General features: G+C 44.7%; 1 protein-coding gene across 2 annotated transcripts; it reads left to right on the plus strand.

The window, feature by feature from the left end:
- On the plus strand, positions 1-24,236 carry LOC110507392 (inositol-trisphosphate 3-kinase C). 2 transcript variants are annotated; one of them, XM_021587364.3, is made up of 8 exons: positions 1-152; positions 8,271-9,648; positions 19,226-19,325; positions 19,429-19,642; positions 20,365-20,569; positions 20,816-20,917; positions 21,048-21,119; positions 21,753-24,236. In XM_021587364.3, the coding sequence occupies exons 2-8, from the start codon at positions 8,431-8,433 to the stop codon at positions 21,960-21,962; spliced, it is 2,121 nt and encodes a 706-aa protein (XP_021443039.3). In that variant the 5' UTR covers positions 1-152; positions 8,271-8,430; the 3' UTR covers positions 21,963-24,236. The 2 variants fall into 2 exon arrangements, with proteins under 2 accessions (XP_021443039.3, XP_021443040.3); XM_021587365.3 differs by lacking the exons at positions 1-152; positions 8,271-9,648 and adding an exon at positions 14,286-14,789.
- Positions 24,237-24,333: the final 97 nt, after the last annotated feature.

The raw sequence follows: 24,333 nt of genomic DNA on the forward strand, positions 1-24,333 counted from the left end.
AGTTGAACACACACACACACACACAGCAAACCGATAAGCTGCATTCACATCCCCTCCACACCCAGATACAGATAGATATCTCACTAAGACTCTTGTTCCCAGCCTAACAAAAAAGGATAAACAACAGGTTATTGGCAGACACTTGACTGATGGTGAGTTTTCATTTCAGTTTATGGAGACAAATCTGATGTTTTTTGGAGAAGTAGTTGTTTTTTGTGGTGCTTTATAGCCCATTTGATCTCTTATTGATATCAGGGATGATAACATCAAATCTAAACTTTGGCTCTCTACTCATCAGTATACTATTTGACCATGGATTTCATGTGTTTCAATTTCTGTAGCCTATATGTATCTTATAACATTTACTGTGATCATCATAGTGTGTATATCTTAGTGCGACATGCGTCACTTAATGGCAATTAGTTCCAGGTGCTGCCTGTGAGTGTGGGGCGGTATTTTGTGTATAAATGCCCGGAGTTAAAGCTTTTTGAGTTTATGCGACATGGCGGCAAATGCAACATACAAGAAACATTTGAACAGTTTGCTACTACAGCAGGTGAAGGAGTTTAAAGAGCATGGAGATATGGACATTATTGGAAAGAGAGGAAGAAGGAAAATATCTCAGGGTAGAGAGAAGCGGTGTGGTGGGGAAGATTGGTGTCTAGTACAGAAAAAACATACTCGGTAGCGCAAAAGTTTAACCCGGCGAGAGCGAGGATGAATTACCAGCAGGTGCGGTGAAGACCAGAGTTCGAGCCTCATCCCAATGATGATAAAGATGATTCTGACACAGTCGGAGTGAGATTTTTGGAAAATCTGATCCGTATGTGGTATCAGGTTGGGTGATGAAGAGGTTGGGGACTGTTCACTCGGTGAAAGTAACTCAAAGTGGACTCGCGGTGATTCTTTGCATTTATTCACTCCAGAGGGAGCGGGTGCTCCACATCACATGCCTCGGGACAAAAACTGTGACTTGCTTTGCTCTTCGGAGCAGGGCGCAGTTGAAAGGAGGGATAACTGGGGTGGCGTTAAGTGTTAAGGAGGATCAACTGAAATTTAAGATTCCCGGTGTCTGTGATGCCCGCCATTTGGTGTGATGCAGACCTGGTGGAGAGCGTGGTAAAACAGAGAAGACTGTCTGTCCTGCAGAGTTTTGATGCAGAGTCTACCCTAGGTCAAGTTAGGATGTGTCAGTTATCCCATGAGAGCTTTTGTACTGAACCCATTATGGTGTTTTAGGTGCCACGCTTATGGTCCTGTTGTAGCAGTGTGTAAGAGGGAGATTTCTAGATGTGAGAAGTGTGCGAGAGGGCATGAGACAAAAGAAATGTGTAGTATCAATTGAATAAGTTGTGTGTGTTAACCAATGGTGCTGGACATCAGGAGTGTTTGGTGAGAGAAAAGCAGGTTGATGTGGCCATTATCAGAGTATTACAGAAGGTGTCATATGCTGAGGCAGTGAAGAAAGTAGTTAAAGGAGATGGGTGCAGGGTGAGGGATTCTATGAGGCTCCCTGTGTGTTGGCTAAGACCAGTAGAGAGTGATAGGAATAACATGTTCTTCAGTAAGGTTGGTTTCTTAGCGTTCATAGCCATGGTTATCAACTGTACCATAGAAATGGAACATAAATGGCAGAAAATAGATATTGTGGTGGCAGCTGCAGAGAAGACTTGGGTGTAGGAGATTTTACTGAAGAAGAGTTACAATGTGTGTTGAACGATAGTGTCCCGTCCTCCAAGGCTGCTAGGCCTGGTGAAGGATCAGATAGGGCCGAATAGTGATGAGGTTTTAATGGGTGTAGGGTTAGTTGGTAGGGCAATTTTTCTTCACTTTTTACCATACCTTTTCCTTTCCCTTTTTGTGTCACAAAGTGTAGTGAATTCACACTCCAGAACATTAGGCGGAAACCAGTGGCGGTTGCTAAGGGCAGGACGGCTCATAATAATGGCTGGAACGGAGCGAATGGAATGGCATCCAACACATGGAAACCATGTTTTCTGTATTTGATACCATTCCACCTACTCCGCTCCAGCCATTACCACGAGCCCATCCTCCCCAATTAAGGTGCCACCAACCTCCTGTGGCAGAAACACATGGCTAGATAAGAGAAATAGATGAATAGGGGGGCTTGTGACCGGCCTCACACCCCAGTTCAGTAGGTGGCGGTATATGCACCTTTCAGTTGGTTGCGATCCGCCAATTCAAATTTAAATAAAGAAGAGTTCAGCTGACCTGTCTACCAGCTACAGGTTTGTGTGCTCTTGGAGGACAAGAGTGGGAACAAGTGTGGCCTAATCCAAATCCGTTGTAAATGCTCTTGCGCCATGAGTCCCCATATCCCTCCAGATCCGCTCTCCGTCGTCCTGAGAACGCCTTCCTCAACTATGCACTTTTCTAATTGTTGTTGAAGTCTGATATTGAATCTAACTATTGCAAAAGTTGTTGCTCAAGCGGTAGCGCAGAGCGCTGCGATTACTGCTTGTTGATTATTAATGGGGATATTGAGATATTGCTACTACAGAAAATAAAAAATAAGCTTGCTGCTACAGAACAGAACAAAAAAAGCTTTCAATTGCAATATGTCTTATCATTTCCATGCCCCACCCCTGATGCGAAGAACCTGTGTTTTGTTCATGTTTAGTAGTATTTAGTATTTATCCGAGGACCTCACCTTGTTAAAAAGGTGGCGTAGCGGCTGCAACCTTCAACCTGTTTCATTGGGCTAACTTGTTAATGTGTTCATCATTAATATTTTTGTATGACCATACTAGGTTGTTCTGTGGTGTCTGCTTGGTTGCTAAATGTATCTTACCATCAGTAATCTCTGCAATTTCCTCCATGCGCAGCTATATGGATCGACCAGTTTCCCTAAAAGGACATTGTATGTGACCTAACATCTCTATCCGTAAGGGGTGTGTCAACGCAGCACAGTGTTGTCATCATCCTTATCAAATCAAATCTAACTGTATTTGTCACATGCGCCAAATACAACAGGTGTAGGTAGACCTTACTGTGAAACACTTACTTTACAAGCCCTTAACCAACAATGCAGTTTTAAGAAAATAAAGTTAAGAAAATATTTACTAAATAAACGAATATAAAAACATATGCAATCTTTCCATTATCTTCCCATCTAATTTCCTGTGCCTAAGCACTCCTTCCTGACTTGACAATAAGGAGTTTCTACTGTCATGCTGCTCTCGTTCTGTCTGGATATTATAGTCAGACTGCATGATTATGAGTCAGTTTATTGCATTGGCATGATGCATAGATCATGCATGGGGACTATTCAAATCCACATGTGGAAAAACTCAAGCCTCTTGTCTATTGTGGAACCCAGGTCAGCAGGTCACATTGCAACACACAGTTGATCCATTTCTCAAACACCAGCCTGAGAGGCTTGTAGGAAGTCATCAAAAAAGGCAGTGACTTTGTCATCTGCCATAGAATCACAGTGTTCACAAAATGTCATCAACAGTGGAAAATGTGTGTGTCAGTGTACCTCCAGTCTGGTGTCAATCACTATCAACAGATATGAGAATAATCCATAACATTTTAGCATCAAGTCTAGCGACCATCAATCCACACCTTGATTGTCACAAACAGAACACTGGAAATGGTACATTACAGAAACTCAAAACGTCCTAAACATTGTGTTGATCAATTTCAAATATGTACGAACTTTAGTCATATTACATTTCCCCATTACAATGTGTGGTGAAAGACTAAATATCGTCAGTCCTGCCTTTTTCTGTTCTGTTCATTTTTCTTGGTGATTGCAACACTGGTGAGTCCTAATGTCAGAGTCACAAACTAGAAACTGAGCTAACCCCAATCCAATGTCTAGATTCTCTCTATTCTGTAGGGCAGGGAGGGACTACTGGCGGCCCGCGGACCAATAAAAAATGGGGGGGGGGGTGACTCAGTCGGGGTCTCAACTTACTGTTGAGAGTTAGAGTAACAGAATACACAAGGTGCAATTTAGAACATTTGGTTATGCATCAGCAGTCACTTAATTTGCCCATGTCGTCTAAATATTTTTAGATTGGTAAATTTGCCTAGCAGCCAGCTATCGAAACTCGTAGTAAGCATGGTCGATTTACCGACTGGGGTGGGGCCCATTGATCAGCAGTTATCATATTGAAAACGGCGCCACCCTTTTGCAAAATGTGTAGAATTGCAGGAAAGTAGCTGTAAAACGGCACGTTTCACTCTGCCCAATGGCAAAATGAGTAGAATCGCAGGATATTAGTTATAAAACTAACTGCAGATTCGCCCGGACAGCTGATGAAACTGTGAATTTGCACAACCAAAGAATTTCTACACCAACTGTCAGAAACCGTCTCAGGGAATCTCATCTGTGAGCTCGTAGTTCTCACCAGGGTCTTGACCTGACTGCAGTTCGGCATCATAACCCACTTCAGTGGGAAAATACTCACCTTCGATGGCCACTAGTACGCTGGAGAAGTGTGCTCTTCATGGATGAATCCCAGTTTCAACAGCACCGGGCAGATGGCAGAGTATGGCGTCGTGTGGTCGAGTGTTTTCATTTATTTATTTATTTTATTTCACCTTTAATTAACCAGCTAGGCTAGTTGAGAACAAGTTCTCATTTGCAACTGCGACCTGGCCAAGATAAAGCGTAGCAATTCGACACATACAACAACACAGAGTTACACATGGAATAAACAAAACATACAGTCAATCTTACAGTAGAACAAAAGAAAACAAAAAGTCTATATACAGTGAGTGCAAATAAGGTAAGTTAAGGAAATAAATAGGCCATGGTGGCGAAGTAATTACAATATGGCAATTAAAACATTGGAATGGTAGATCGGCAGAAGATGAATGTGCAGGTAGAGATACTGGGGTGCAAAGGAGCAAGATAAATAAATAAATACCAGTATGGGGATGAGGTAGGTAGATGGGCTGTTTACAGATGGGCTATGTACAGGTACAGTGATCTGTAAGCTGCTCTGGCAGTTGGTGCTTTAAGCTAGTGAGGGAGATGTGAGATGTGAAGTCAACGTTGTGAACAAGTGCCCCATGGTGGCGGTGGGGTTATGGTATGGGCAGGCATAAACTACGGACAATGAACACAATTGCATTTTATTTATGCCAATTTGAATGCACATAGATAATGTGACGAGATCCTGAGGCTCGTTGTCGTGCCCTTCATCCGCCGACATCACCTCATGTTTTCTCATAATAATGCACAGCTCCATGTTGCAATTCCTGGAAGCTGAAAATGTCCCAGTTCTTCCATGGCCTGCATACTCTCCAGACATGTCACCCATTGAGCATGTTTGGGATGCTCTGGATGGACGTGTACGACAGCGCGTTCCAGTTTCTGCCAATATCCAGCAACTTCACACAGCCATTGAAGAGTAGTGGGACAACATTCCACAGGCCACAATCAACAGCCTGATCAACTCTATGTGAAGGAAGTGTGTCACACTACATGAGGCAAATGATGGTCACATCAGATACGAACTGGTTTTCTGATCCACGCCCCTACTTTGTGACCAACAGATTCATATCTGTATTCCCACTCGTGAAATCCATTGATAAGGCCCTAATACATTTATTTCAATTGACTGATTTCCTTATATGAACTATAACTCAGTAAAATCTTTGACATTGTTGCATGTTGCGTTCATATTTTTGTTCAGTGTAGATATAATGACGAGATGCTTGTGCCACCGCCCTAACAATGGGATCCGTTGCCCACAGAGCGGAACGGCAGACTGTCAAGATCCCGCCTATTCCTCTCTTTAGATTGGTAGATACATCTTATTTTAATACTTAAAAAAAATATTTTATGAGGAGTGTTGACGTCAACCACCTGTATTCAGTGGAGAGTGAGATGCATAGATCGTCTAACATTTCAACAGGAACAACTCCGGTATAAAGTTTCCGGGATATGTGTCACACACATCACACTTATATCAGTACACTCGTAACAACCTAAGCATTACAAAACTTCTAATAGATCAAATAAGCCTTAGGTATCAAAATAGCAATATATTTTGTATCTTGACTAAATTCGACACTCTCATTGCCCCCCCCCCCCCCCCCCCCCCCCCCATACAAAAACTCCTCACTTGCTTAATAAATAATGATCTGCTTAATGTGGACAGATTTTTGGCGGAGTAAACTCTCTCGCTTCGACTCTTCCTCTCTGCTTTAGGTAGGCCTAGACCAGAGTTGTATACTATGAAGCAAGCTAGATCTACTCAGCGTTTTCTAGTTAGTCACCTTAAACTAGCTTTACATTTCAGCTCAGGCTTCATCTGTCCTATGATGGAGGATATTGCTCATCCGCCTGGCGCTTACTCTAGCCTCTACAGAATCGGTGAATAAGGTGATTAGCATGACGTTGTAAGTAACAAGAACATTTCCCAGGACATAGACATATCTGATATGGGCAGAACACTTAAATTCTTGTTAATCTAACTGCACTGTCCAATTTACAGTAGCTATTACAGTGAAAGAATACCATGCTATTGTTTGAGAGTGCACAGTTATGAACTTGAAAATGTATCAATAAACCAATTAGGCACATTTGGGCAGACTTGATACAACATTTTTAACAATAATGCAATGGATCATTGAATCAGTCTAAAAACGTTGCACGTACACTGCTGCCATCGAGTGGAAAATATTTAAATTGCACCTAGAGTCCTAAGTCATAGAATGGCTTTCTCTTGCATTTCAATGATGGAACAAAACAAAACATACAATTTTCTTTGCATTATCTTTTACCAGATCTAATGTGTTATATTATCCTCCATTAATTTCACATTTCCACAAATTTCAAAGTGTTTCCTTTCAAACAGTATCAAGAAAAAAATGCATATCCTTGCTTCAGGTCCTGAGGTACTGGCAGTTAGATTTGGGTATGTCATTTTAGGCGAAATTTGAAAAAAAAGTTTTGTAGGCTTGTAACTGAGCATGCTGAGACAATTCTGAAACATCAATCCATGTGCGAGTCAGTGCCACATTTTCATTTGTGCCCAGATCAAAATGAAAGACAAGTTTAGGTTTTAATTCAGCAATGGTGTGAAATTGGCTTTTTGAAGTGCAGTCTTTATTTAATTACTGATAGTCAATGCCGTCTTCGGTGTGCTTATCTCCCACTCCTATCAATAAAATAATATAATTTCCATACAAAGGTGTTACTGTGTGTGGAGGTTCAAATGCATTCTGTCATATTTAAATGTGTGATAGGTATTTTAATATATAAAAAAGGTTTTACAAACAAAACAACATTTAATTAATAAGCTATTGAATCAGTCATCTTCCGCAAACAATGTCGATGACTATGCAATCTTTGCGAGATGGAGGGAATCTGATTTCATTGGTCCTCAACTTGTGGCTCAGACTCTTCATTCAGGATAAATGGAGTTAGCCCGCCCTGAGGCAGGTTAGTTCTGAAGGATTCGTTGCCATCGAAATGTACCTGACTGAAAGGTGAGCCACTTTCGTGGTACTGGTTATCCCGAGTTGAACTCGAGAGTGGACCAAAGTTATCTCGGTCAAATTCTTTGCATGATCAATCAGCCATCTGCAGTGGCAGTACAGCAGTTACTGCGATGCGGCCTCCACAGATGTCAGAGCAAACATACTTTTTATGCTTCGCAGAGCTGCTGTGAAGGAAGTTGCCAAGGAAGTGAGTTTGTGTTTATACAGGACCTCACGCCCCCACATACCGTCAAACAATTATGTCAACGCGGAGCTATACAGAGCACTTCGCATTGTTACAACATTTGAGGCACACAGCAATGTTGTATGGAGGTAGATTTGGCCTCCGCATGCCGCCAGGGGCTCAGCGAATTGCGTCACGCCCGCCATACGAATCCTCAGACCAAATGTTCAGATCATGCATACATTGTCTTTAACTCTTCAACCCTGATTTGTAGAATAGGGCTCTGAGCTCTGGCATAAAACATCCATCTCAAGCCAAACCAAACAGACTTGAGGCAACAATCCCAAGGCAAGAAACATGAGCAAAGCATTCGCCTCAAAAGGCACAGAAAAACAAAAAAAGCGTTCCTGTTTTACAGCCACATTAATTTTTGTTCACCCTCCACACAGACACAAATGTCACTTATCTCTTTAATGAAAGCAACATTGTGTACCTTGTGACATTGTTTGGAGTTGTTTATTGAAATATCACATAGACCAGACCAAATGGAAAGCAGTAGACTAGCCTATGTTGTGTTTTGGCAAAATATTCTAAAACTGTTTTCATCTTTTTTTTCTTGCAGATATGGGACATTCAAACATGTGCCTATAATTGTCATTCATCATTGGCAACAATGAGTGGAGCACGTGACTCATGTGTTACTTTGCTGCACAGTGCGAATTGTTTCAAATTTGATACATCTTGGAAGGTGTGACTTGTGCGCTACTACTACCGTGTACAGAATGGGTCAAACGTGTTGTGGTCTCTCGTACTCCACCGCCGCTCCAGGCAAAGCGAAATGGAAACCAACAGAAACACCCAAACTACTCCCTATCCGCAGATTTACCCGTGAGGAGCGAAGGTGTGACCGGTTTTACAGGAATCGGATGAAAACGAAGCAGTTGCCTTCGCCAGGCACAGGTCAACCAGAGGTAGGGCTGGTAATCGGATCTAGAAATTCGGAAACCCTTCGTGGTAACGGGCGAGGGAAGTTGTTGCGAGGCCAGACTGAGTCGGAGGTAGTGGACCACACCGCCGAATACCCATCTGGAATTCATTATGAAAATATTCAGGCTCTCGACTGTGACGCTGTGAGCAAGGGAGCGGCCGACTCGTCCTTCGATGCGACGGGCTTGGAAACACGGTCCAGAGGATTCGACAGAACTCGCTGCGCAGTTACGCAGCGCAGCGGCCCAGAAACAACGGGAGAAGACCATGTCTGGAATGCCCCGGCGAGGGCCATGGAAAACAAACCATTCAGATTTGATAAAGAGGGTGGGGTTGCCTCGGAGGTCAGCGGGGTATCGGGGGCTGTACAACCGGATGGTTCAGTCCATTGGCGCACATCTGGCAATGAGAATTTAAGACGGACCCTGACATCACTGAGCTTGCGTTTGGACGAACCTCTGACAAACGGCGTGTCAGAACCGATAGGGTATGATTTACCCCACACAGAGGTAGAAATGACCAAATCTAACTTTCTCACTGCTTCCCGTGAGCCCGAAGCTGTCAGGAAAAATGATCAAAACAGTTGTTCAGTTGAGTCGGGGAACCAGGAGGACCCCTCGATCAACTCTCCAATACAGCCACACGGACAGGTCCAAAGTCCACTAGGCAGCCAAAGTTTCCCCGGTACTATCCCAAAGCTTATTATAACCAGAGATCTAAGCCCCAGTCGGACCCAGGAAACACTAGATCCAAGGACCATGGGACTCGGAGTCGGTGGATCATCGCTGGGCCCACACGCCGATGATGAGTCCCCATGCTCGGACAGTGGCTGCGGAGGCTCCCCGGCGCTAATGCGCTTTCACAGAAAGCTCTCCAACTCGTCCTCCGCCGGCTGCTTGTCCTCCGCCTCGTCCTTTGAGGAGTCCGAGGATGACTTCAACGGCAGCGACATCGAGCCCAGCCTGTCCCCAGTCATATGCAACACGCTGGGCAGCCCAGACGAAAGCACGGGGGTAAGTGTGCCATATATATATACATTATTGTGCGATAAATGCGGTGGAAAACTCAATTCAGTAGACCATCTTCTATTTAGTTGCATACAAAAACACACAGTATTATGTTAAACTCCTTTGCTATAATCGGTCCTGAATGTTGGCTGGAAGTGCCAAAGATGGGCACATGCATATATATATACACACAGGCCTATTTACTCTCTGTACACAAATAAATAAAGACTCCCGGTGATTTATTGGCTAAACTCTCTTTATTTGTGTAGCTTGCAGTGTATTCACAGTTAGTCAGCACCTCTACACAATATCATTTCTCTGGGTGTATGCCAGCGCGTGCTTTTTATTAGGCTACTTTCTGTACACACACTTCCATGGTACAGTTGTATGCTCTCATGCTATTGATATAAGGCCAAGTCTTTTTTTTCTTCTTCTTTCATTTATGAGATGCACTATGATTAAAATGAGGTCCTAATGCGCAGAGCAGACCTTCACTGGTAATGTGTGTTCCAGCACCTCACTCCCATTTTGTTGACTTACAGACTGCATGTCAATAAAACAAACGCACTCAGTGTTAATTCCTCAATGTCAGTGTTGGTGTCAGACCTACTGACGTCTCACTCGGGTCACAAACACAAAGCCACCAAGGCCATGTGCTCCTACCGCAGGGGGTGTGGCGAATATTAGGTCAATGGCTGCGTCAAGGGTATAATATTATTTTAAATGACCCTTGGAACACGTATGTATTTTTAGCCTGAAGGAGTTTGGGGTGCATATTGTATTTATGCATAGATCAGAAAGGATCAGTTCGGTGTAAACAATATGATGGAAATCGGCTGGCCTATCAGAGGGCCAGGTTAACTTTTGGTGTCTCTTACATAATACTCCTGAGCCAATGACTAGGGGTTTTTATTGGTGATCGGTGATCGGTGAACCTTTGACTCCTGAGTGACTCATGACCCCCAACCACTATGACCCTTGACTGTGATTATCACTAATGAGCCCGGCTCGATTAACACAGGGTCGTTTTCTGAACCTCGAGCTGTTCTTGTTTTGTCCCATGTATGATGCCTCTCTAACCTCCTTACAGTGGTACATTTATGGCGTTTCCCTCCCCAGTCGGAGGCCTTTGATGCGCCCTGACCAGAAATGCTTGGAATGACATGAGCTCAAAAACAGGATGTCTTTCCTGGAAATGGACCAATTGAAAATCAGGCAAGCTCTCTTCCTGAACAGGAATGGCGTGAATCCTGGAAGTCACCACCGAGAAAGACTGTGTGGAAATACTAGAATTTCCACATGTTACATATCACACACACACACACACACGTTCTCTCTCTCCCTTTTACTTTCTGTCTCTCTCTGAGTGCATAATCAATGTGCCTTTGTTTGTGAGAGAAACTACTTCAGGAGGACATCTGTTCAGTCCTTGTTTGTTCATGTCTCTGAGAGGGAGATGGCCTTCCAAGTAACACATAATGACTGATCTATTTAGATGGCATTGATGTGTGATTCCAGTGAGTTTCTATGCTGTGTGTGAGTCAATGTGTGGTGAGAGTGAGCCTCCAGAAAATGTACCCAAACACCCTGAATTCAGCACTTAGCCATAGCTCTATCCCTTTGCTCAAATCAAATGTTATTGGTCACATACACATGGTTAGCAGATGTTAATGCGAGTGTAGCGAAATGCTTGTGCTTCTAGTTCCGACCATGCAGTAATATCTAACAAGTAATCTAACAATATCACAACAACTACCTTATACACACTAGTGTAAAGAAATGAATAAGAATATGTACATATGGATGAGCGATGACCAAACGGCATAGGCAAGATGCTGTAGATGGTATAGAGTACAGTTTATACATATGAGATGAGTAATGTAGGGTATGTAAACATTTATATAAAGTGGCATTGTTTAAAGTGACCAGTGATACATTTATTACATCCAATTTGTAATTATTAAAGTGTCTAGAGATTTGAGTCTGTATGTTGGCCGCGGCCACTCAATGTCAGTGATGGCTGTTTAACTGTCTGATGGCCTTACGATAGAAGCTGTTTTTCAACGTTTCCTACCTACGTTGTCCCGCTCTCTCTCTTTTGCTCACTACATTTGCTTTATCTCCGATTCGCTTTATCTTCTGCGAGTTCAGATATTTCCATATTTGCGCGTGTGTGTCATCCTTGTTAATGCATGAGTGTCGTCTGGGTGAAAGGGGGTTGGTCAGCAGTTCCCATCTTGTAGATCCCACACTACTGTTATGGTTGAATATCTGGAACAGAGGGAAGTACCGAGGAGTGAGTGACTGTACTAGGGCATCCATTTTGGATCTAGCTGGTGTGATATGGCATCACCGAGGAGTGTTGTCGGTGGTGGTAGTATTAGGGCCTTTGTTGTTATTGGCTTACTGTAGGCTTTCAAAGTGTGGCCAAACCAGTTGTTAAACCTTGTGCTCAATGATGTACCAAGTAGACACCTGCCTGCTCACACAAATACATATTCAGAGTTTAAGGCACACACGCACACACACTACACACTCTGCCGTCACACGTTCACAGCTCAGTGTGTCATGGAAAATTGGGCTGAAGGCAGTTGCGTTGCTAGGCGACATCATTGCCATATATGGCGCTGTTTCTCTTTTTTTTCATTTTCTCTCTCTCTCTCTCGGTCTGTATTTTGAATGTAACGTCTTGCATTATTCACATTACTTTTAACCTATTTCATAGTCTAATTTCTGCCTGCATCATCCCTTCATTTCTCTGACACTATCTTCCCCCCCGTCTAGCCTTGCACCACGGCATAAGGTTTTCCGCTGATTCACAGGCAGTGGAACAGAATGCAGAGGAAAATATAGATGAGTGGAGGAGTGATAAAGTACCCTCTCCACACACACACACACACACTACAATATACCCCACAACACATACCAGCTCATACAGGGCATGCTCCATGTGCACACACAAGAACCAACTCGTACACAAACTCCCGTTATGCAACTCACAATTGCCAACTTGCAGCACTCTCACACATATTTGTAAGTGTTCACAAAAGCATTAAAACACACATTTGTGTCAGACTTCTGTTTTTTTGTGTGTTGACTGGGCTGTGGTTGAGCTGTGCTCATGCCGAAGGGAGCAGATTTGGTTTACATGTAAACAAGGCCTGAAAAAGAGCAGCATCACACCTAAAAGTAAGACCTCATCCAGCGATTTTCATTTATAATAAATAAAATTAAAAATTAAAAACTTTTCCTGTTGAAAAGCGATATCCCAAGATTTACTTAACAAAAGGTACATCTCAATAGGTGGTCCAGGTAAGTCATGCCATTGTGTGTGTGTGGGGGGGGGGGCTTTCCTCTTTTGTTCTCTGTTGCGCCTCTATTGTTCCTCAAGCAAGGGGGAAGGCCATCAATCTGACATCACATATACCCATCTAGACTAACTCCTCGAATGGCCTACTCCTTGAAGTTTGCGGTTGTCTTTAAAAAAAACACTATTTTACTCCATGTTTTTATTTTTGTTTATTTTTTTTACCATTTAGGGTGTGTACTTTACTGTATTTATACTTGGGATATCACTTTTCAACCAAATATTTTTGTTTGTTGGAGGACGTCTTTAAAGACTACAGCACACTGGTGTTGTGAGCACTAAAACAGGGAGTACCCCCTTTGTAAATCAAACGCTTCATACCTCTCTCTCGCTGAGGGACAAAGAGAGACAGGACTGCGGGGGAAGGGTTTAGAGGGAGCTATAGGGGGAGTACTCTAGTGGATTTAAATTGTCTTTATTTAGTCCGGATAGTCCAATCAGTAACAATTGCCACTGTTTTCCAAGGAGTCCTGGGTTTGAGAGAGAAAGAGGGAAAGAAAACAGGGTTAGTGGTATTTGGAAATGTTGTTTTCCTCTGAATATCCAATCCAGTAATTCACTTTGGCTCCAGCATGATGACAAAGCAGAATTGGCTAAGTTAGGTAGGTAGATGTCTTTTGCATTATACTCACACACTTCAAGGATTTTTGCCTTTTCCCCACTATTGCTCTCTCTCTCTTTCTCTCTCTCACTTGTCTCTCTGGATTTAAAAGTAAAATATGTGTGGATATTTTGAAAACCTTAACAGAGCAAAAAATGCTGTCTGCTGGTATTGAGGTAATTCCTGCAGGAACATGAAGTGTGGGAGAGCCATTGTCTTTACGCTATACTACTCAGGGGGGGGGGGGGGATGTGGGGCAGATGTCTCCCACACTAGCTCCGGGGGTAGTGTGGGAGACATCTCTCATAGAAGGTCCTTACACTACAGAAGTATATTTCCTGTGACTAGTATGTGTTGTCAAAAGCAGTGTAGACTAAAGAGGTATTACAGTCATGTATGTCACTAGGGACTCTGGGTTTCTGAGGACACCGGCTCAGTACAGGCTGATGGAGGGATTAGAGAAAGGGAGAGACTACTATAAACAGATTGTGAGAGGATGTCAGAAAGGCAGTTGGTGTGAGAGAGGAAAGAAACTTGGAGAGGGAAAATTGACAACCGGGGGGGGGGGGGGGGGGGCAGAGGTCATAATGAATTTGGAGGGAAAATTGAGCGTTAAGTTACAGATTAGTGAGAGAGCGGGAGGGAGAATAACGAGTTAAAGAGCGAGCCCGAGATGGGGAGGGAGAAGAGAGTATCATGTAGGGAGACAGTGGTACAGTAAGAGGGTGACAAAATGCGTCTGAGAAGACCGAGACGAGTTGGTGTTAAAGATAAGGCAGTGAGAGGGGGGGGAGGGCTCAGTGGGAGAGGGATTATAGTGTAACCTCATATGAGAGGGGAGGTTCACCAGAACGCAAGTTAACAAAGCCAGGCAATTCCATTGGTTGACTGCTAATGCTGCAGGGCTAACTGGGGGACAGACAGCTTCTATCAGTCAGAGGTAAGGCTAAATGCTCGTGCTAGGCTAACAGTGACATACAGAGAGAGGGGCAAGGCTAAATGCTAACCCCGCTAGGCTAACTGAGGGACAGTCTGATGGAGCGCCGGACGCTCGTGGAGGTCACGTTTGGAGACCCTGTGCGGAGTGTGTGGGACTGGCTACGCTCTCACCTCCTTTCTGTGTCCGTGTGTGCCTGTGTCAGCGCCGGGCTGCTGCTCCACTACTGCGCTGTCTGCCAGGTAAGAGATGAGACACAGATTAGATTTACTATTGGGAAGAGCTGAGATGGGAGATGAATGTCAACAGGTGAGGGCAGGCTTAGATACAGTACATTAGACACTGGGTGGTTTTGATTGGCTGAAAGCCGTGGTATTTCAGACTGTATACCACAGGTATGACAAAACAGATTTTTTTTAAAACTATTTTAATTACTACATTGGTAACCAGTTTAAAATAGCAATAAGGCACCACAGGGTTTGTGGTATATGGCCAATATACCACGGCTAAGGGCTGTATCCAGGCACTCCGTATTGCCGTGGTATATTGGCCATATACCCCCCCCCCCCCCCCCCCCCCCCCCCCCCCCCCCCCCGGGCCTTTTTACATAAGTATGGTATAGCTAGGAGGTGAAGTCAGATGACCCTGGCCTTCTAAAGTCATAGATATAATATACTTAGGTGTGGACAGGGGAAGACTGTCTCTGTCCATGTGGGAATGGACGTGGTTAGGACCACATTGTCGAGCGTCGCCAATACAAATGCCACACGTAGAGCCCACGTGATTCCTTACTCGACTTGTCAGAGAGGCATGTTTGTTCCACATAGCGTATTTATACCTGAACATTCCACAGCGGGCCCCTGGTGTAAATCCAGTATATAAGGCTGCCTTTCTCTCTAGGAGTAGCCATGAGGTGGGCAGGTACACAGTATCTCCTCTCTCTGGTATGCGTGTAGTTGCTGCTACAGACCATGTCCTATCTAGTTGAGGCAGGTATCTACAAGCGAGTTAGATCATCCTCCTTCAGAGAGAAATACATCTGCTCTGGCATGAGCTAATATGGACGGGTCTGTAGGCCGGGTCAGGTGTGTATTGGCTCTATTAGGTCCAACACCATCAGACCTGGTCTTTTATTTGACCGGGTTTGTGACACCTAGGAGTTGTCTTTTTATTAGGAAAAGCTGTAGTCATGTCATGGGTGTTTTTTTTTAATAAGGTGCTCTGCGTTGGCGGTTTCACCGTCTCTCTCTGGGCTAAGGCGGTGGGAAGCCAGGGGGGTTTTATGATGATGGCTGCTGGCCGAATAGACATCGGGGCTGTAGGCCAGAGCTTCACAACCGTTCGTTTATTTTTTTTTGCCTCATTGCCAGAACAGAGCTTTTCTGTTCCTCTTGCAGACAACACTGATGTCCAGAATGTCACTACTGACGTGTGTGTGTGTGTGTGTGTGTTTCATGGCTGCTAACTTCGTGACAGGGGCCAGACACATTCCAAGAGTGTGGCGTAGGATGAAGGGAAGAAAAGAAGGAGGAAGGGGCCAAAGGGACAGAGCCCTGCTGTTAATAGTGGAGTAGAGCCCTGCTGTTAATAGTGGAGTAGAGCCCTGCTGTTAATAGTGGAGTAGAGCCCTGCTGTTAATAGTGGAGTCAAGGGGGATTAAGATGACAGTGGGAAGCAGTGAGTGAAGGCAGGAGAACGAGAGAGAGAGAGAGAGACTTTGAGAAAGGGAAAAGTATGGGGATTACGAAAAGGAGAAGTGAGGGCAGAGTTTGGGCAAGAATGGGGGAATGAGAAAGAAGAAAGTGAGAGGTTCCATGTCACCAGTCCCCTCTCCAGGGTCAGTCAGGTCAGGTAATAATGGAGGTGGAGATGGGAGGATGGGGGGTGAAATCTAATAGAGGGGACTGAGTTACATCTGCCCCCCCCACCCCCCCGGCCTTTCATTAAGCTGTCTGGCCTGAACTGCAGGAGAGCGAGTGGGAGATAAACGAGTGGATGAGAGGGAGGAGTGAAAGAGGAGAAGATAGCCGTTTTAGAAGGGGTATAGACCCCCTGGAGTGGCACCCAATGCTCAGCTCAGAGAGAGAGGATGATAGATGAAGTGATTGGCTTAGCTGAACACACAGGTAGATATCTATAGGTGTAAGGTGACTCGGCAACAGGATCTAAGATAAGATAAACAGAGTAGCAGCAGCTTGCATGTGAGTGGGGGTGTAGAGTCAGTATATTATGTACGAGTGAGCAAATGGAGTGACCATGTGTGTGAGTGTGTGTTGGAGTGACCGTGTGTGAGTGTGCATAGAGACAGTGCAAATACAGTCCGTGTAGCTATTTTGTTAGCGATTTATCAATTGTATTGCTTGGGGATAGAAGCTGTTCAAGAGCCTGTTATCTGACTTGATGCACTGGGACCTCTTGCCGTGCGGTAGCAGAGAAAACGGTCTATGGGTTGGGTGGTTGGAGTCTTTGATAACTGTTTCCTGTAGTCCACGATCAGCTCCTTGGTCTTGCTGACGTTGAGGGAGAGGTTGTTGCTCTGGCACCACACTGTCAGGTCCTCCTCCCCGTAGGCTGACTCATCGTCGCCGGTGATCAGGCCTACCACTGTTGTCGCTAGCGAACTCGGTAATGGTATTGGATTCGTGTGTGTGTGGCCACCCACTCGTGGGTGAACAGGAAGTACAGGAAGGGACTAAGAACACGCCCCTGTGTTAAGGGTCAGCGTGGTGGACGTGATGTTGCCTACCCTCACCACCTGGGGTCGGCCTGTCAGAAAGCCCAGGATCCAGTTGCAGACCCAGAGTCCTTAGCTTGGTGACAAGCTTGGAGGTGGATAATGGTGTTGAACGCTGAGCTGTAGTCGGTGAACAGCATTCTCACGGTTATTCCTCTGATCCAGGTGGGCGAGGGCAGTGTGGAGAGCAATTGAGATTGCGTCATCTATGAATCTGTTGGGGGCGGTATGCAAATTGGAGTGAGTGGGATGGTGGAGGTGGTGTGAGCCTTAACCAGCCTTTCAAAGAACTTGATGATTACAGAAGTGAGTGCTACATGGCGGTAGTCATTGTGGCAGGAAGCCTTAGAGTTCGTCGAAACAGGGATGATGGTGGTCACCTTAAAACACTGGGACAAGGAGAGGTTGAAAATTGTGAGTGTGTATGTGTCGTCTGCGCCGAGGCAAGGGTTATGTTTGGGTTGAGCTGGTAAAGAGCTTGGAAGTCTCTGTTGGCATTGACTAGCCACGGGACTCTGACGACTAGGTTTACAGGCCTCCTCTGTTCTTTACCATGCATTCAGTATCCACAAAGTGTCTCACAGTAGGAGTGTTGATTTAGGATCAGTTTGCCTTTTTAGATAGGAAAGTCAGTTAAGAACAAATTCTTATTTACAATGACGGCCTACCCCGGCCAAACCCGGACGATACTGAGCCAATTTTGCGTCGCCCTATTGGTCTCCCAATCACGGCCGGATGTGATTCAGCTTGGATTCGAACCAGGGACTGCAGTGTGACGCCTCTTGCACTGAGATGCACTGCCTTAGACCGCTGCGCCACTCGGGAGCCCTGGACAGATCCTAGATCAGCACTCCTATTCTGAGATACATTTTATGAATAGTCTTTTTTTTAAATTAATACTCTCTTTCCTCGCTCTGTATACAGCACAGTCACAGCAGTCCAGTAGAAAGAATGTGTGAGTTGGGCAGACAGACAAACATGGTCTGGGTTTGTTTGGTTGTGCTGGGCTGTAGTGGGGCATGCATTCTTTCGCAGACTGGGGATTGTTAATGATCATTAAAGACTGGTTTATGATGCACTGTCCTTCCACTGAATTACTTCTTTGATGAGGACCTCTGCCTTCCCTCTTCTTTCTCTTGTCTCTTTTCTCAAACATGTTGTCTTCCCTACTTTTTGCGCTCTCCTTCTGCCTCTCTATCTGTGTCTCTGTCCCTATCTCTCTTGCTGTCTCTTTCCCTTTCTCTCTCTCCCTCGTGTGAATTCCCACACATACAGTATCATGTCCTAGTCAGTGACGTGTGTGTGTATAATCAATGCTGTGTATGTTCTCCTCTGCTTGCGTCAAAGGCCCTTGCATAGTGACCTTGCTGTATTTTTCCAATAAAGATAAATAAAGAACTCTACACACACACACACTCACTGCACGTACACACATTCACAGATACCCAAGCAGACTCGCAGCAAACCCACACACTCCCACACCTACTCAATCAAACTCACACAGTGTTCCTGTGTAGGGGGCGGTGTGTTTTGTTATTATTATATATATATATTTTTACTGTGGAACCAGTGTGACGGTTCTGGTCAATGTTTTGCGAATGGGGGCTGTGAGGAACATTGTGTACCTGGCCTTGGCTCAAGCGGGCTGGGATCTCTCTCTCTCTCTCTGATTCTGCAGAAATGTCTCTCTCTCTCTCTCTCTCTCTCTGATTCTGCAGAAATGTCTCTGTGTGGTATGTGTCTTTTTTAGATCCTTTTGTTTTCAAACTATTTTGACCAACCTCTCAAATGGTCTTATGACCCGCTGATAAGCGAGACGACATGTTCTATCCAGGTGTCTGCTGTGGCCCGAGTAGGAATGAGTCTGGACGACCACATGTTTAAACCACTAGTTTAGCTGACTGGTGGTGTGTGTAACCCATTTTGTTGCTGCTCTCCTTCCAGACCAAGCAGTGGCAGAAGCTGAAAACTATGGTGCACTGGTCTCCCTTCGTTGTGTCCTTTAAGAAGCGCTATCCCTGGGTGCAGCTCGCCGGGCATGCAGGTATACACCGCTCTCTCTCTCTGTCTCTCTGTGTTTCTCTGTCCCCGCTGACCTCTTTCTTTCACACATTCTCTCTGGTCTCTCTCTCTCCTCTGTCTCGTAGGTAACTTCCAGGCGGGGGAGTATGGGCGTTTGTTGAAGCGCTACTGTGAGTGTGAGCAGCTGTGCCTGTCGAAGCTGATGGGGGACACTCTGCGGCCGTATGTCCCTGGCTACTACGGCGTGGTGCAGAGGAACGAACAGGACTACAACCTAATGGACGACCTCCTGGCTGACTTTGACTCTCCCTCCATCATGGACTGCAAGATGGGCAGCAGGTGAGAGACAGGGGGAAGAGTTTGTATTTTTTAAATGTATTATTATTTATTTTTTACCCCACTTTTCTCCCCAATTTAAATCTTGTCTCATCGCTGCAACTCCCCAACGGGCTCGGGAGGCGAAGGTCTAGTCACGTGTCCTCCGAAACATGACCCTCCTAACCGCGCTCCTTAACACCCGCCCTCTTAATCCGGAAGCCAGCCGCACCAACGTGTCGGAGGAAACACCGTTCAACTGACTACCGATGTCAGCCTGCAGGTGCCCGGCCCACCACAAGGAGTCGCTAGAGCACCCCTGCCCAAACCCTCCCCTAACCCGGACGACGCTGGGCCAATTGTACGCTGAACTTTGGGACTCCCGATCACGACCAATTGTGATACAGCCCGGGATTGAACATGGGTCTGTAGTGATGCCTCTAGCACTGCGATGATGTACCTTAGCCCGCTGCGGCACTTGGGAGGCCCCGAGTTAGGTGTTTCCAGTACTGAGCTGGAAAATAATAGGCAGAATCTACCACACACTCAAAACCGATTTAGTGAAGGTCCAGGAGGCAAGAAAGTAGCTGAGCTTTCAGTCATTCCACCTTCATCAGTTCAAAACTAAATCCTGCACGCCCTGAGGCTCTCCAGGACCAATGGTGGAGAGGAGATCACTATTGTTGGATAACTCCGCTGTTAGATAACGAGCTGGCCCTCTAACCCTGTCTTCCCTGTCCTATCAGGACTTACCTGGAGGAGGAGCTACTGAAGGCCAGGGAGCATCCGCGGCTCCGCAGGGACATGTATGAGAAGATGGTGGCCGTGGACCCCGGGGCCCCTACGGATCAGGAGAGATCCCAACAAGGCATCCTGAAGCCCAGATACATGCAGTGGAGAGAAACCCTCAGCTCCACTGCCACCCTGGGCTTCCGCATCGAGGGCATCAAGGTCAGGGGGCACACTGGGTTCAACTGGGGGTCAAAATAGTAGTTTTAAGAAAAAAAAGTAGTTTTTCAAATGTATGTGCACAGTAACTTGTTCCAGGTCACAATAATGAGACAAGGAAATGGGTATGATGGATCCGCACTCAAAAAGATGTCACATAAAGCTTACTTCATATTTTATTTAAAATGTTTATTTTCACTCTATCAATAACGAGACTAAATACTGTTGTTTGTCATTTGTGCTGTGCAGAGAGCAGACGGGACGTGTAACACCAACTTTAAGACGACCAAACACAGAGAGCAGGTCATGCAGGCCCTGGGAGACTTTGTGGATGGGAACATTCAGACCCTGGTACGTGTTTCTAGAGGGACATTTAGTCGGGTGGCACATAAGGGAACTTGAGTTCTAGGGGAGCTACTCAGCCCCTTCAGATTGACTGTCTGTTTGACTGTTTGTCTCCCCTTTCTCCTCTCTCTGGTAGAAACTCTACCTGCAACGTCTTAAAGAGCTGCGATCCGTGCTGGAGAAATCCCAGTTCTTCAGAACACATGAGGTAACACACACACAAACGCCATTGTACTCTGCTTTACTTACAGGCAATAAATTAAGGCAATATTTACAGTAACGTTTGGTATGATTACTTTCCCTCAACAAACCTCTTTGCTGGGTTATGATTCAATGTAATTGATCTGAACATGATCCAAATTCCTTATTAAAGCTGCAATATGCAACTTTTTGGGCTACCTGACCAAATTCACATAGAAATGTGAGTTAAAGATCTGTCATCCTCATTGAAAGCAAGTCTAAGAAGCAGAAGATCTGTTCTATGTGCCCTAATCATTTTTACATTTTTTTAAAAATGTAACCTTTAACTAGGCACCTCGGTTAAGAACAAATTCTTATTTACAATGACGGCCTAGCACGGCCAAACCCTAAACCTCTTTTACTTTCAGTTTTGTACACCAGCTTCAAACAGCTTTAAATACAATATTTTTGGTTATAGAAAATATATTTCAAAGTGGTTTAGATGGTACAATGATTCTGTACACTATACTTGCTTGTTTTGTCACAATCTGAAATTAGGCGAACTATTAGAATTTTAGCAACCAGGAAATGGTGGAGCGATTTCTGCATAGTGCATCTTTAAAACACTCGCACTGAACTCAACTGTCCTGTTTTCTCCCAGGTGGTGGGCAGCTCCCTGCTGTTTGTGCATGATGCGTCGGGGCAGGCCCGTGTGTGGATGATAGACTTTGGGAAGACGGTGCCCCTGCCTGCCCTCCTCACCCTGGACCACCGGACCCCCTGGATGGAGGGCAACCACGAGGATGGCTACCTGTGGGGTCTGGACAATCTCATAGACATTCTCAGTACCATGCTCCCCCCCAGCCCTTGAGAGAGGGAGAGGGCCGTGTGAGAGAGAACAAAGGGATGGCCTGGAAGAGGGAGAAAAAGAGGATGGAGAGAACACTCTCATCTTTGTCAGAGCAGAGGATGTAGTTGGGGACGAACAGATGGAACTGGTCATTACCCAAACTAGATGTGACACTGGAGAGATGAAGGGAAAGGACGATGACCGCGAAAGAGAGCGAGGGAGCACACGGAGCATGGTGGACAGAGTGAGGAAACCTGTCCACACAACCAGTGGTGTGTCATCCCTCATCAACTTCTCTCATTATAAGAGCTATGACGTCAACTATCACTGACACACACACACACACGCACACACACACATGCACACACACTACCTTCATATTATCACAAGTATGATGATAATGTACTGGACGTTTCCAATGGGATATATCCTCCTCAAGTGACCTTAGAGGAGCAATGTTTTATTTTCACTATGGACCACTTGACTTTATGCTTTTAAAACTATTTTATATATATATATATGTCAACACTAGAAACACTGGAAAAACATGTATATTTTTCAACTTTATCCGGTGCTCAGCCTTTTAATGTAAATACATTGTATTTTGTATTTAATTTGTTTGCCTTCACAAATAGCCTCTTTACTCTTCGTACTTTTTTTTCTGTGCCTAGATAGTTTTTTGTTGTTTTTTTGAATCATTCCAAAGTTTGCTGGAGAGTTAACCCAAAGTATGAACTGATGTCTGTAACATATATATTTTTTTTCTATGGTGAAAACTGGAGGATGTTGTTGATTAGTCTGACCCGCGTGGTGTCTGATTGGCGGAGTTGACCCAGCATATAAACTAACAGTGATTCCCAACCAGGGGTACTAGGACCCCTGGGTGTACTTGGTCTATACACAGGGGGTACTTGAGAAGACTCCGGAGACCATAGGACTACTGGTAAAATGCACACGAGGGGGTACTTCAGGGGTACTCTGGGCAGAGCAACGTTCAGTTGGTGGTACGGTAACCTGAAAAAGGTTGGGAACCACTGAACTAACAGATGGGATAAATGTTTTTTCTTCTTTAATTTCCCTCCTAGTGGGCACATGCCTTGGTGGTCACGATAACTAGACTGTATTGCACAAATGGGTACCTCACAAAAGCCATTGAACAAAACTAGTCCTGCCTGTGTGTCCCTGAATATGGATTCACTCTGGTGTCCCAGGTTCTTTTATAAGCAAACTATTTTCTGGTGAGTGGCAGTTGACTCATCTGTATAATTGTGATCATTATTCCTTTAGTTCAATGATACTTACTTTTTCTGAGATGGGTAACGATTGGCCTGACAACTGAAATGACTAGTTGAACAAGTCACCTGAAACTGGAATGAATGAGGAGCTGATTCTTATGACACGTTCATCCACACGTCAGACTTTAATGTGAATCTGATTTAATATAGAATCATTGCTATCAAAGATGACATTGTGGTGACTATTTTTTCTTTTTCTTCTAATTGAAGGCGGGTTCTGCATCTGCCCTTGTTTTGGTACACTTTTTTTCTTTCGAGATAATGTTGGTTTAACACTGCCATTCCTCTGTAAGTTTAGATATAAATATGCAAACACAAACTCACATAATGACAGTCGTCAGTTTTTTTTTTTTTTTTAATGCGTTTCTGCCAGTGACTGTATTTGACACCTTTTCTGAACGGTGTCAGGTCTTGTGTCTCTGGATTTGTAGATCTGTCAGGCAACATTCCCATCCAAGTCTCACTCCATATTCTTCAACAGAGTCCGACAACACAGTTTGTGTGTTTGTGGTGTGAGCAGATTTCTCTAGCTAGGAAATAGAGGGGTTCTGTGTGTGACCGATTATGTGACTGTCAGCATTGACATCGCCGAACTGGAATCCTGTTTCTACTGTTGACATCTCGCAAATATTCCACACCATAAAAAGCACACATTCTGGAAGTATATGTATTGAACAATGTATTGTTTACAAAGTATGTCTTTACGTACCATGTATCCTCTTCTTGATCTTAACCTGACTGTTACCAGCTTTCGGACTGCTTGGGTTGTTGTGTGTGGCTGAGAGCTGGACTGTGTATTAAGGGTAGGCCTAAGATGTATATTTTATAGTTTGGGTAAGCCCTTCCGCTGTGCTGTACTTCAGGAGGCCGTGCATTACAAGATGCTGGGGCACAACAAATATGAATGTTAAGAGGATTGAGACGGGTCCTTGCTCTCTTTGTCTAGAATACCATTGATTGCAATAAACTGGAACTAAGCTCAAGTCTTTCTAATCTGAAACCCCTCGTCTCCACATTACTCAACACAACTTATCGGAAGTATGAATCGTATTGGTGGAAAGGGTTTTTACATTCCCCTACGCATGTATTTGGATAGT

The sequence above is a fragment of the Oncorhynchus mykiss genome, chromosome 27 (assembly GCF_057628025.1).
Source record: "Oncorhynchus mykiss isolate SJ-2025 chromosome 27, ASM5762802v1, whole genome shotgun sequence".
Taxonomy (NCBI): domain Eukaryota; kingdom Metazoa; phylum Chordata; class Actinopteri; order Salmoniformes; family Salmonidae; genus Oncorhynchus; species Oncorhynchus mykiss.